Source organism: Labrus bergylta, chromosome 1 (genome assembly GCF_963930695.1).
Source record: "Labrus bergylta chromosome 1, fLabBer1.1, whole genome shotgun sequence".
In the NCBI taxonomy this organism is placed as follows: Eukaryota; Metazoa; Chordata; class Actinopteri; order Labriformes; family Labridae; genus Labrus; species Labrus bergylta.
In genome coordinates this window covers 7244421-7259660 of record NC_089195.1, presented here as the reverse complement: position 1 = coordinate 7259660, position 15240 = coordinate 7244421, and the positions used below count along the sequence as shown (strand labels likewise).

Genomic DNA, 15240 nt, shown 5'->3' with positions numbered 1-15240 from the left:
CAATAATAACCCTGACAGTTTCTACACACATACAATTGTTAGTTTTTTTTCGTACTTGTAGATAGTTTGTTTTGTAAACAAATGTATTAAAAGATAATGCAGCAATGAACTTATTCTTAATTAAATACACAAACCTGCATTATTACACACATTACAGATAGTCCCATACTTGTAAATAACTATGCTTATGTACACAAACAGTAGTCTAAGGTAAAGTATGGGTACTTCAGTTCTTAACTTTTGCAAATTAGAGCAATAGATACAACTCTTTGCTAGATATAGGCCTGGCTGACTGTATAACTTTGCACTTTTGTCTTTGTAATTCAGAGTGAGAGTATGGCCCTCTTCTTAGTGTAGATTTAAGTAATTGTGATATAAAAATGAAAAAAAAAAAATTAAATTGATCACTCAAGGTTAGCTAAAAAGAAAGTACAATTTTGAAAAATATCTATGAAATATGAATACTTAAAAGCATCAAACTTATAAGCAATATAATTGGTTTTCCATTACTATCCTCTCATTGGCTACGTCAGTTTTACGTGCCCTCCAATTGGCTGCCGGCCTGACGCCTGTCACAGTCCGTCCTGAACCAGCGGGGTGAAGGTGAACACAGTCCGTCTCTTGCTCTCCGCCCGCTGCTTGGAAGCACTTTCTCCCCCATCTCCTCCTCCTGCACCGGGATCATCTTCGGTGTACAGAGCCATGTCCATTTTCAGCGAAGTCCCGGCGGCTCCTCCAGTAGCTGTCTTCAAACTGAGCGCTGATTTTAGGGAGGACGACCACCCGCAGAAGGTGAATCTGGGAGTCGGAGGTAAGATATCCACATGCTAAAGCTAGCTTGCTGATAAGTGAGTCAGCCCAGTAAACGCAGCTGTCCCCGGCTGTGCTCGCTAGCATTGGTTAGCTTGTTTACCTTTAGGGTGACCCTTGGACGCGGTGCTGTGACATCATGTTATTGAATATTTGAAACTCTTTGATTTGACCTTCGCGACAAGCTAGCAGTGAAGCTAACGCACCAATGAGCTACCACTCCACCTGACAGATAGCTAACAACACTCTCATGTCACACTGTTAGCTCACAATAAATACTAACACCACTACATCTTTTCTACTGAAAGAAACTAAGCTTTAGAGAAGCAAAAGCTCGTCTTATGACTTCTACTGGAGCCTGGTTGACTGTGACACAATGTCAAATATACTGAATGCGTTACCGTGTTACCCACGTCCTTGAACGCATCATTCACACAATCAATTAACCTCGCTGTTTAATAGATGCTGTGAATCGTCTTTAACAAGGACCTACAGGGACATACTTGTTTGGCATCCTTCAAAGCTGAGAGCTGTGTCCTGCAAGTTATTCTGTCCTGTCAGATACTTGTAAACTTGTTGTTTTATGTGTAAGGTGTCCAAGATCATGTCTACTTCATTTATCCTTTTCAAAAACCTTATTTTGTAATTGTGAGACTACACAACAGCTCAGGGCAGTACTCTGTATCAATAACATCTAGCTACCTTCTATGGAGTACTCTAATTTATTCAATCAGACCTGCGGGTAAGAACCGTATAGCTGTAAATATGAAAGATTGGCTTATTTAATATTTTGTTGCTTATTGGAAATTGGTTCTTTTTTCTCAGGTGGCCAAACTGCCCATCACAGGTTTAATACAGTATACCAGTACGTTATATTTAACTGTACCTTAGCTGTGCTCCTCCAAGTTGCCAAAACTGGTATCAAAGCACCAAACCAGTTTGGTCAGGAACTGACAAACACATGAGAAAACTATACCAGACACTACATTGAAGAAATCAAACCAATAGGCATGGCCTAAACAGGCCTGTGTTTTTTTTTCTCCATCGGGACGTAGTAGTGAGTTGCAGATTATCTCATTATTTATGTTCAACTGAAAAGAAATCAATGGATCTATATGTTAAGAAGGGTTCAAAGTTGAGGTACTATCACCATGGGGGCATCGGGTCAGGATGCAGGAATCCAACAAGACTTGAGTTTAGGTAACAAGTTTATGTCTTCAAATTAGGTAAATCATGAGGGTAACAGAAGACACACATGGGATTGAACATCCATGCTGAAAGACAAATAAAATAATACTAGCACAATAAACAAGTCAAATTAGATTACTTTCTGAAGGAAGTAAAGATAAATAAAAAATTGTCTATCAAAGGCCACCTGATCCACATTTCACACCCACCACTGTGGCCAAAAACACTCTGCAGATTTGGCCCTGAACCTTGTCTGTATTCTTATGTTGTTCTTGCTGTTTCCTTTAACCTGGCTGCACACTTAGTTATTCTGACAGCCATGTATCTTGATGTATCTTTTAAGGGATCCACTGTTCCAGCCAACACACTCCTTGTTTGACCTTTTAACTGTGATCCTCTGATCCTCAGTGTCCATCTACAGTGTGGTGAAAGTCAGATATTTGATACAGCTCTGCAGCTCTGCACATGCCTGCTTACAGTAGCACAAGTTCTTGAGGAGTCAAATATGTGACACACACACACACACACACACACACACACACACACACACACACACACACACACACACACACACACACACAGTTTAGCCTGGACATAAAGTTTGACCTTCAGACAGTGTGTAACATCAAATTAAATCAAATAGTTGTGTTTCTCTCCCCCTCACTGTTCACCTAAAGTCATTCCCTGTCTCTCATTGTATTTGCCATTTCACGCTGCAAGTTTATTGTTACATTGTAATTGCAACATTTTGCCAATGCAATTTAACCAGAAATTGCTTATTAGGTTTTGGATGTCCACAAAAAAAAAAAAATAGTTTGAAGCTCTACTGAAAACTGAATAGTAACTTACTTCCAAGTTGTCCAAACATTTTCAATACTGATAAATGATACTTTTCTACAGCGTGTCTTTCAAAACAATGAAATCTCTGGTTTTATAATGGTCAGTAATATCAGAGTGCCAAAGGCCATTCAGTTAGACAGAAAGCAGAGGAGGTGACTATATCTAAATTGAGCAAATACGTTCACATTTTTTAAATGATGACAGCTTGTAGGAGTTTGCTTGCATTTTTAGTCATTTATAACATGAAATTACTCATTATTGGGTTACTATGACTTCTGTTTTTGTTGCTGCGGTATCGAAACTGGTTTTGATGTGGATTGATTTCACAAGTTTTGATCTGAATATATAATTCTGGTAAAATCCCTGTCAGCAGTGTTTGAGCTTGAACTCAAAGGTTTGTTGAACTTTTTTCATTGCTTTGTGTCCCCTCCAGCTTACCGTACTGATGACTGCCTGCCCTGGGTGCTGCCGGTAGTGAAGAAGGTAGAACGGCTGATCGTGGAGGACGACAGCCTGAACCATGAGTACCTTCCCATCCTCGGCCTGCCTGAGTTTCGTTCCGCCTCCTCCAAGGTCGCTCTGGGAGACGACAGCGCCGCCATCAAAGAGAACAGGGTGAGAGAACTTGGTCTGGTGCCTATCAGTTTAACACTGGTTAAAAACATTTAACCAAACCCAACATTTTGCAGTAGTGTAACTTAAAAGATATCCTGCACAGATTACAAGGATTCAAAGCGCGTAAAAATAATAGAGATATAAAGACAATTTTTCACTGTAGGCTAAAATACAAACATGGGCACTGGCAGAAGCCTTTTTTTGCAGAGCTATGAAGGCTATGGACGACAGCATCACATACTTATCCAAGAACTTTCCCTGATTAATGATTTAGTTATAAGTGGTGTTAAATTTGTCTAACACAAATGGGACATGTTTAGGGATCGTTTACAGATTAAAGTATTGTTTATGTACATTTCAAATGTTTTGGCTTTAGATTAGATTTTTATGACATTTATATTTCTCATTGAAATTCAAATAAATAAAGATTATTTAATAAATCTAATAAAAGCATAATAATCAAAATGATTTTGAGCTGGCCTAACCCAGTTTTATAATTTTTACTTACCCAAATATTTGATCAGCTCTCTTTGCTGGAATCACAGTATTCACACTTCATCCTGACTCTCCTTCACTGTTTTCTCTCTAAGGTGGGAGGGGTCCAGGCTCTGGGTGGGACGGGTGCACTGAGGATCGGGGCAGAGTTCCTGCGTCGCTGGTACAACGGCGTGAACAACACTGCCACACCTGTCTACGTCTCAGCGCCCACCTGGGGTAGGTAGTCAGCTGTGGATCAAGTAACCGTGTTTTCACACAAGCACCAAACTCCTGAAATTTCCAGGGATGTGTAAACGCAAACAAACAGACGATTTTTTTCATGCCGGCTTAAACTGTAATGGTTCCTGCAAGCCCGCGAGAACATTTTCTGCTTGAAATTGGAGTGAGGCAAATTCCCATGTTAATATCACTGATGCGATCTCTGTTGACTTCATGAAACTGCTTCATTATGTTTTCATTTTTAAAGTCTGTTCTTAATTATTTTGTTGGCAAAAGTTGTCATCATACTTTGGACTCCCTGAGACCCCCACCCCCCCATCTGATGTGTACAAGCACCTCAGTTTTCAGAGGCAGCCTGCCTGAAATTTCAGAAGTGCATCTGTGAAAACTGCTTTACTGACTTATTTTCTCACAAGAAAATAAAAAGTCTGTTGCTTCTATCCAAAACACCTCCCTGTCTAGTTCTCCTCAAAATTTGAAGCACTGTCCATCCTAGAAGTTGTCTTGATGAAATGGATATCTTTATTACGATTTCATAGTGCAATTAAAATTGTACCTGTAAATATCTGCTGTATGTTCTTTTTCCTTTCAGAGAACCACAACAGTGTGTTTGCTGATGCTGGCTTCAAAGACATCCGCCCATACCACTACTGGGATGCTGCTAACAGGGGACTGGACCTTGCTGGGCTCCTGGATGATCTGGAGGTGAGGAGGGTCATGAGTGAAGGCTTAGCTGATGAATGTAACCGAGATGAAATGGCAATAATGGCAGAAGGACTTAACTTCATGTGATTTGGGTCCAATGAATTTGATATTCTGTTTTCCTGTTCGCCTCCCACATCTCAATGGTGAACACGACCATGATGTTTGTCGCATATTCCTGTTTGACATCAATGATTTTGAGATCAAATTAGATTTTGTTTGAACCATTCTAAATAAAACAATCAATGTCTGTTTATTAATCTACCAGTTTACAAACCTTTTTTTGACACTCATTAAACAACATGCACATTTCAATGAATAACTCCATGACATCCTCCCATTGATCAGTCTCTAACTGTACATGGCACGGAGCTCATTAACTCATGAACTCATTCTTAAGCTAGCAGCAGCTTTATACAGTACTGTGTGTTCAGACTAGCTGGATAGACTACTAATGTGGCCTCCCCCAACTGGTTTGTTATGAAAAGCCCACTTTTGATTGCAATAAACTTCCTAACAGTAGGAAAATTGAAGTCGGTTATATATCGCCATACAGAAGCTAGATACTACTACTATTTTATTGGCAATAGAATCTCTTATTAACTACTTTATAATACAGATAATGATTATGTTTTTTATGTTTATGTGTTATTTTTTCATCAGAAAGCTCCAGAACACTCCATCTTTGTCCTCCATGCCTGTGCACACAACCCCACTGGCACAGACCCAACCCAGGAGGAGTGGAAGAAGATCGCAGAGATCATGAAGGTAAAACAATGCTGCTAATGTAGTTTATTCTAATAGTTAATTTACATATTGCACTGTTTAACAATTCCATTTAAACATCCTGTCACTTCCATTTGATGATTTCATGCTCTTCCACTTAGCAAACCTGTTGGTCTGCACATAATTAAACTGTTTTCATGATGTATGTTTAGCCTCTACAAGCCAAACTTTTTACATTTTGCTTTTATAGTTACTCTGCTATGACTACTTTCCAGTCTTAGTCATGGGATTCTTACTTTTTGAACATTTTTTGCTCAATTTTTAAGTGTAACTTTTTACCTGAGGTTTCACTGTTGTCCCTCTGTATATTTTGTGCTCTTTTTCCCTAGAGGAGGAATTTGTTCGTGTTTTTCGACTCGGCTTATCAGGGTTTTGCCTCCGGCAGTCTGGATAAAGATGCCTGGGCTATTCGCTACTTTGTCTCTCAGGGCTTTGAGCTTTTTGTGGCTCAGTCCTTCTCTAAAAACTTCGGCCTTTACAGTGAGTACACATTTACTGTATGGGGTTTTGGGTGGTTTAGTACACAATATGGTTCTATAGACTGGTAAATTAAAACACAATTATTCCAAAATCAAAAGTACAATCATCAAGATAATGCACACATTTTCAGTTTTGCAATTTGAAATAGAAATCTCAGTCATTCCCATGGTATATTGTAAAGACGTCCCTCTCTGTTATCAGATGAGCGAGTTGGTAACCTGACGGTGGTGGCTCAGGACAGCGATAACCTGACCCGCATCCTGTCCCAGATGGAGAAGATCGTCAGGACGACTTGGTCCAACCCACCCTCTCAGGGAGCCCGAATCGTCAGCAAGACACTCAACTGTCCCGAGCTCTTCGCTGAATGGTACGATACTAACCAATTTGATGTGAGGAGAAGTCTCTCTCTTCCCGCTGGACCACAGTTACTTTGTTTCAGGAAAAAAAAAATGTGTTTGTTAGTAACAATCACTCTAATGATGTTTGTCAATTAAAATTGAATTTGCAGGTCAAGCAAGAGACAGTTTGCCATAAAATTGTTGAAATATAATGTAGATCCAGTCCTTTATGCTTACTCTAACGGAACAAACCAGTTCTCCTCTCACAAAGCTGCTCTACAGCAGCTGCTGAATTGACACTAAATGAAACAATGAAACTTCCTAACGGCAGCTTCATCAGCAAACAAGGGTGAGATCATATATATTGCAAACATCACATTTGTTATTCATGACATAATCCAAATAGTTTTTTTTAATGTTTTCATTGTGTAAATCTCTCACCTTTGACTACAGTTGATTTCTCTGTGAAAAAGTAGGTCCCCCGAACTACTGTGGTATACCACATGGATCCATCCTAGGCCCTTTACTGTTCTCTGTGTACATGCTCCCATTGGGTCAAATTATCCAGAAGCACAACCTCTCATGCCAGTTCTATGCAGATAACACTCAGCTTTATCTACCCGTCAAACCAAACAATCTTTCAGAACTCACCTCTCTTACACAATGCCTTGAAGACATAAAAACAGGGTGCCCATAACTTCTTACAATTAAATGAGTCCTTAAATGTGTAACAGCCTCCCTCATTTCATCAGGTCTGCACCTTCGGTTGACTCTTTTAAATCCCTTCTCAAGACGTATTTTTAAATGTAAGCAACTTAGCCCTCTGGTCCTGAATAGACTGTTTCTCTCAGGTTCCCTTTATTGTTGTGGATGTTGTGAACTCCTGTATAATGTCTTTTTTAATGCATTGTACAACAATTTTGTCAGCTGCTGTTGTTTTTAAACTATCCTCAGGATGAGTTATCATCCAGTTTGCAAAGCCATTGTGTATAAGCTAGTTCTCTTCTATATTGTATAGTAATAGTAGTATATGATATTGTCCCTTAAAAGTAGGGATCTGATAACCTCTTTCTCTTTGATATTGCAATGTTCAATATCAGTCAAATGTACTGTGTCAGTGGTAATTACAGGCACATTCCCATACATGCTCTCCCCTCTTCTCTGCAGGAAGGGTAATGTGAAGACCATGGCAGACCGTGTCCTGTTGATGAGGGATCAGCTGAAGTCCAAGCTGCAGGCTTTGGGCACCCCGGGGACCTGGGACCACATCACCCAGCAAATTGGCATGTTCAGCTTCACCGGCCTGAATCGTAAGTGTAAATCACTCACTGACACACTCAAATATCAGCACACCAAACACTTTACATGACAAACTAGAAATATCAGTAAAGATGGAGGTAACATTGGCACATAGTGGCAGATTAAGCAGAACGTCAAAGGAGACATTTGTGCTTTCATTGTGCTCATGCATCACAAGAAAATGACTACTTTTACGATTGAATACCATTCACAACACTATGCAAAGCATTATACTGATGTCTGCATTAGCCTGTGGGTCATAACAGCAACCGTAGCTCTAATACTGTGGTAGAGCCACGACAGGATTGACTTACCTGAGGTACCTGCAGTAAAGCAGGATGTAAGAGCATATCTAGCCTTGGGCATATGATTAAGCCGACAGAGTTGGAAAACAGTAGATATCCCTTAACATTAAATATCAGAGTTGCTCTGTAATTGAATAAACCACCTTAAGTTTGTGTCAGCAATGATCTACAAAGGTAAAATCTTTCAACCATCTGAAACAGTTTCACTTGTTGAATTGAATGCAAAACCTGATCAGAAGTCTCATTGGGAGACAAGTTGGGGTTTATCTAAACATAATACTAAAAGTAAGGTTTGAAAATTGTGACATCTCTAAACTAACACTTTGTTCAGACCGCATTTTTCAGAGTAAAGAATTCTGCTATTTGGCTTACTTGTTTTTTTTTCCTACACTTTTTTCCCTTTGATTCCTTTTTATTAATATTGGGGCATTAAATATATCATCAGAAGTTAACTTTGCGATTACTGATGTTATTTTTGTTACCAGAATTGATGTCAAATCTATTAAAAATAGAAATGATTCAAATTTCAAGATTATTGTCACTCTGAATGTGGGTGCAAATGTGTGTTTTATTGCAATTGTTTTATTGCAATTGTGTATTTAGAAAGCTTTTGGACTGGTGGAAAAAGATGTTCCTCAGTCTCAGAGCTTGCATATTAGAGATCTAGAGGTAATCCAACTCATTGTTCACTTCGAGCTTTCTGTGGAGCTTAGCCACATGTGCTTCACTGGAGATTTCTGAACTTCCCGGTGTCCTGATTGATCTTATGGTCTTCATCGTAGAATGGTCTTTGCTCAGTAAGATGCTAGTTTAAAAATTAAAGACTTGAGGTGTGAAAAAGCATGATGCAGTAGTCCTTCTTCTACACTCTGTGTAACACCTCTGTGTTGTAATGTGTCTTACAGCCAAACAGGTGGAGTACATGATCAAAGAGAAGCACGTGTACCTGATGGCCAGCGGTCGCATCAACATGTGTGGCCTCACCTCCAAGAACATAGACTACGTAGCTCAGTCCATCCATGAGACCGTCACCAAGGTCCAGTAACGGGCTTCTTCGCTCCGCCCACTTGTTGCCTCCTGTAAACCACAGGAAGTACTGTCGTGTGTGTGTGCCCTTGTTCTCCTCCTCCTAAGCTTATCCTGCTGTCTGATTGGTTGAACTTCAGCAGTTGAACCATTTTTTTTCTGTTTCTCACATAAAGGTTAGACCTTTTTGGGGCAGTGCAATGATTTTAGGAAGACACTTGGAACACACGCACACAGCCAGGTCTCACTGTCGGCAGAGTTACAAATGTCTTTTATCCAGATCCTTACATTTGTAGTTTAACTGTTTATGTGCTGCACAGATCTTTTCTGGTCACAAATTTTCACTTGGCTCTCTGGCTGGTAAGACATGATTTCAACATAATTTCAGTGCTTCCTCATTCATTTATGACTCCTAAAGTTGTTAAACATGCTGTATCTATTATTGAACAAATTGGTAATGTAAATAGATGTAATCCCTGTAGGAGGTCCTGTTATTTTCTTCTTCAGCACAGAACTCTGGCTTTACTTAATCTCTTAGCCCACAACCAATCACTCTGAGTGAAATAAAAAAATGGTATTGCAATCTATCATGGTATAGTCTAAAGAAGGCCATCGTGAGAGCAAGAGTGATTGGTGGTGACCAGAGAGAAAGGTTACTCAAAAGTCATGCATGTGCCTGATGTTGAAGGTTTTGCTCTGTCAGACCTGTGCAGCTAAACGTAAAAGATCGTAATGTTAGTTCACAAAGCGACATTGTGCCATTTGGAACAAAATCACCTCTTGTCTTCTCTCTTTGTTTTTGTTTTCTTTCCACCCTGCAGTGCCCTTATTGTGTTACAGAAAGCCTCTCTGTGTTGTAACGAGCCACTCTGATCAGACCTCAGAGCTCTGACGCCTGTCAGTCACATGACCACACTCTCATTATGTGGTGTGTACAGCAGTATGTGTGTCAATATACTGTAATAAATTATAAACACCAGGAACCACATTTTTGCTTTCCGAGTGTTTCTTCCCCCTTTTTTTTTTTTTTTAAATTGAAGAAGTACAGTCACATACATATCAACATCTATAAAAGTAATCCTAACAAATGTAATTTGGAAGACACAAAAAATTCAGATTAAAATTTGTTAATTTTCGAGGGACTATTTTTTGTTTTTTTTCCAATTCTTTTTTATGCTGATTTCGGAAAACCCTACTTGCAAAAACATTCATCTTAACTCTGCAGATCCTGTTCATATCATGCATAAGGTCAAACATATCCCATACTAAATATTTTTTTAGTGCAAAATGTAAGTCAAGGGACTTCTGGTTTGCACACCAGATGTTTAACTTAGCTGGCGGCAGCTGTTTTAGGTATTAAAAACAACTATAGAGAAATAATCAGTCTTATATCTGATGAGCTTGTTTATTTTTGTAGCTTATAAAGAGGCACCGATTTTAATTTCAGTCTGTTTCATACACAATCTAAAAGCCCTTCACGCTGCATTTTGACAACAAATCTCAGAATGTCCAAGTAAATAGCTACATTGATGTAAATAACATCATTACCTTCCAATTTTCAGACCAAACATGGTAGGAGCAGTTCATCATTTGTTTTTGCTTGTGTAGATACAAATCAAAGTTTACACTGATTCTTAAATGTAAAATGAAGACTGGAGACAGTGGGGTTTTCAGTACATTCAGAGGCTTTATATGTCTGTGTATTTTGATGCAAAATACCATCACATAGTTTCTTTCTGTTTTACATATAAACACATTTCCATTCTCTTTCCCCAAAACATTGAGTTCATCTCCTCCACAAAGGTCTCTGAAGCAGAATAGAGCTGAAAACATATCAAACTTTTTACGAAGCACTGATCAGAGATAATATTTGCTCTTTGCAGAATAAGTGACATAACTGTTTAAAAATCACATCCTAATGACCGATGATCAAATGGATCTGCAGCTGGAAAAATATCCTTACAACCAACAATGGAATGAACATCCTGCAGCAGGATCCGATACTGTCTGTGTTTGACCTCAAAGGATGATCCTGATTGGCTGTGGTCGACACTCCAATGCAGCAAAGCGACTCAGCAGGTTTGATACATTGCACCCAGGAGGTATGCTTCGCCTCTCCCCCTTTGCCTCTAACATCAGCCAATGAGGTTAAGTCTGAAAGCACCCCTCCCTCTGCCCAGCCTGCGATGGGTCGATGTGGTTGCTTAAAGCAAATACTGCTGGGAGAGGCTGCTAATGGACATATTTATTACAAGATTCATGATCTTTATGATTTGATGATTGTCATTTTCTTTACTTACATCTGAAACTTTTCACCTACAAACACACATTGAGACCTCGAAAGCCTTCAATGAAACAAACACTGCTCTTTAATAATTAATGTGACCCACCAGACTGAAGTCTACAAGCGATTATTTGAGTTAGTTTTGGCAGAAATGTAATCTAAGATCTTTCTCTCTATACTGTAGTTCCCCTTCCCCTCATCTATCCTTGCACCCCCCCCTCTTCCTCCCCATCCTCCTCCTGTGTGCTGCAGTGGCACAAATCCTATCCTGCACAAACATAGTCAGACAGTGCCACGCCCGTCCATCCCGTTCTCTAAATATCATGCAGAGAAAAAAACAGTGACCTTACAGGTTCAGGGACACAATCAGAACTGCATATGCATGGACGAAGAACTGGTCCATTTATCCAGCTGCAGAAGCAATCAAAACCTTCAGACACTTAAAGTTCAATACATTTCTAGGACATAGACCCTGATCAGTTGTTAGATGTTAGACAAAAATACATTTTTAGACTAGTTTCTCTTTTGATATCCTTCTGAAATCAACACTCTCCATGCAGTTAGTCCTGTGTGAATTTAGACAGAAACAGCTTCAATGTAAGGACTCCAAAATGAGCTTCATAGAAGGGACTTTTGATTTTGTTTGTCCAAAAAAACAAAACATCATCAGTTCCGTTAGACATTAAGCAGAGAAAAGCATTAACTCTCCATATCTGAGAGGCATTTTCTGCCATGGATGTCTGAAAGAAATCGTCTTAAAATTGGCCCTAATTGTTAAAACAGCTTACTTGACTGGTTGTTGCAGCTTTACATGACATGAATAAATACTATTTTTTCTAATTAAAAAGTGCCAAATCATCTACCAAAGGCCTGGTAGAAGTACCTCTTGATTTACAAATTAGTTTTTCTCTGCAGACATGAAATCCAAGCAGCTAAAAGGAATCCACGCGTAATTAATGTATACCTTTACTTTCCCATTCAGAGATGTTCTCTGAAAGAGTCATCAAAAGCAACATCTCACTGAGTTCATTCAACACAGTACAATGTGAAAAAAAAAGTCAAATCAGCTGGTGTTTAGGATTGACATAAACACACCTGCTCTTAGTTTTTGCTCCTTAGATCTGCCTTTTCACTTCAGTTAATTATTAAGCGTTTTCAGTATTGCTGTTATACAAAAGACTAGGTTGGCACTGCAGCAAAAGAGAACGAGGAGCAAGCTCTCTAAAAGGACTGTTGTTGGCATTGAATCATGCTGGACAAACTCTGCAGTTTAAGCTTTGTCTCCTCAAAATGTAAATCAATCAACAAATCTGTTATCTCACATTCAAATCCATGCAGCCAAGAGGCAAGAAATGTGTATTTGAAAGAAAACTCTAGGACACTGGACACATTCATTTGAACTAGTTTGCATTATGTTTCAGAAATTCCGTTTTTGTTCTTAATGAAGAGAAAACATTCATATTTAATAATAATGTTATATATATATATATAAATCACACAAAGCATTAAAATGAAATATATCTTGGAAAACACAAAATTTTGACATTCAAATAAGAAAAGCCCATGCATGAATGAGATTCATTCATTAAAACATGTGATCTTATTAAAAACAGGCTGAGCTCAAGTGATGATTATTTGAAGGGGTTTAGTGGTCACAGATTGTGTGAAGAATAAAATGTAACTGATTGAAAGGATGACCAGGAATCTCTGAGATCTAGACCCAGATCGGCAGTCTATTCTGTATTCAATACTTGTCTGAGTGTCCTTTCAGGCCCATTAAAAAAAAAGAAAAGAAATAGAAGATAGTTGTTTTTCTTCAAAAGGGATGGCTCAGGTTTTGACAAATAAAGCTTTAGGGGTAAAGACAAGAGAAGTTTAGCGACAAATAAAGAAACGGAAAAGTAGAATAGTGAAGGAAAAGCAGTTGCCATATACCTTTGACTGTAACATAGAAGAAAGTACATTGAAGGTAAGATGTGGTAGATAAATGGAAAGTCAAAATTAGGGTTGACTCTAAACTTGGATATGATGGTTGTAAAAATCACTCAATACCAATATCCGTCCATACCATGGTACAAAAAAAATCATAGGCACCAAATAGCAATATTGCAAGCAAACTCGTGCACACTGTCTCAATTCAGTATTTGAGTATTTGCTGACCTGTGAATTTGACCCGTCTGCTCCTTCTCTTGAGGCAGCTTGGCTTAAAATATGACTTAAAATCTGTAGTTTTAAAAAAAACTTTTCGGTACTTTTAGATACTATCAATCATTACACAAAATTGGAGATTGTATCGTTTTAAAACACATGGTATGGGAAAGTATAGAAGTAATGAAACATTTTGAAAACCATAAAGTCTCTAAAACAACATGTAAGACAACAGATCTAATTAGCAAGCATTTTTTAGTTTTCAAAACATAACTGAATTCAAAGCAGCCATTTCTCTTCCCTTCGTTCAGGATACTCTCTGTGCAATTGGAGCAGTATGTACAAAACAGTAACGTCTTTGGTGCCTTCAATCCGTTTCCTGTGTGCCGTTATTCCCTTTAGCTCCATTGGAGAATCATCACCAGGTGGGTATATTGTGTATAAAACAAAATATTTTTCTAGAAATCTATTACATTCACAGTCATTCTTAAATATACAAGTATCAGCAAGAAAAACCCGTGAAGATGAGAAGCTACTGTTTTAAGGAAAATATTGCCAAAAGCTACACCTCCCCGTACTTGTATAAAATGGTTCATTCCGTCAAATGTCGAGTACATTCCTCGTGCTGGGTCCACTTAATGATCTCCTACTGCAGGGACGTGTGGAGTGTGTTGTTTTAGATACAAATCTAATAGATCAGCATCCACATTGTCAATAGAAACAGAAAATGAAGAGTTGTGTGTATGAAACACACACATATTCTGCTAGGTTTTCACCAGCGGCTGCTCTGAAGTATCCTCAGGAGTTTTCTCTCCTTCGCGAGATTTTTTCCTCTTCTTATGACCTGAGGAGACAATATGTTTTAGTAGGAATATTCAAGGAAAAGTTAAGCCTTCACTCACATTTAAATTCAGGGTATCAGTTAAAATAGCAAAATTAGTTGGGCAATGTATTTGTATTTTTTTCCCTTACTCCAACAAAGTAAAACTATATGAAAAAGCCTTGACAGAATATGTTGTTTATAAGAGCAAGTGTTTTTAAAAAGAGGACTTTTCCTCTGGGTCTAAAAAGTAAAGGTGATGTACTATATAAGTGCCTTTAACCTGTAATCTCTCTATTAGCCAGCAGGGGGAAAGTTGTTGCAAAAAGAAGTCAGGTTGTGAAGAGGTCTGAAGCCCTGTTCACATGTGCACAAAACATCTGTAAACTTTCGGGGTGAGCTGAATGTGTCACCGACCAGCCAATTTTTTTCTCTTCAACTTTACCCAGAGTTTTCCTTCCCAGCCCCCATAGTAAATATTCCATGTGAATTTGGGGTGAGCCGATGTGGGAAAGCAACAGGAAGTAATTTGTTCATCCCGGATTCTTGATCCAGAAAGAACATTATTTTATGTATTGATGATTGGACAATGTTGAGTGGTCCAGTAAAAAGCAGTTTCTTTAACTGAAACCAGACTGAGGTACACATTATCCAATCATGGAGATAAATTATAAACAAGACTTTTGTGTCTAGATTTGTATTTTTTGCAGGTCCTTGGCTTATAATGGCTTCACAGAGTTGACAACAAAGATGTTTAACTGGTGGGCTCCTTTTTAAAAAACAACATTTGAATGCTAAGTAGGAGAATTGTACGTTTATGTGTGTGTATGTGAGGGTGAGGGACATTTTTGTTTTCTGTAGCTTTGTGTTTGCATATGAATG

At 38.6% G+C, this 15240-nt stretch overlaps 2 protein-coding genes across 2 annotated transcripts in view; one reads left to right on the top strand and one right to left on the bottom strand.

The window, feature by feature from the left end:
• Positions 1–577: 577 nt before the first annotated feature.
• On the top strand, positions 578–10094 carry LOC109998178 (aspartate aminotransferase, cytoplasmic). The gene is made up of 9 exons (XM_020652939.3): positions 578–811; positions 3272–3453; positions 4044–4167; positions 4763–4875; positions 5536–5640; positions 5988–6138; positions 6340–6505; positions 7644–7786; positions 8986–10094. Exons 1-9 carry the CDS (start codon positions 703–705, stop codon positions 9123–9125), a joined length of 1233 nt encoding a protein of 410 aa, XP_020508595.1. The 5' UTR covers positions 578–702; the 3' UTR covers positions 9126–10094.
• A 412-nt stretch (positions 10095–10506) lies between these two features.
• The window catches only part of LOC109998180 (metal transporter CNNM1), a 27435-nt gene continuing 22701 nt past the window's right edge, over positions 10507–15240 (bottom strand). The window contains exon 10 of the mRNA XM_020652941.3: positions 10507–14382. The gene's annotated coding sequence lies outside the window, so the exon portion shown is untranslated. The remainder of the gene's footprint in view (positions 14383–15240) is intronic.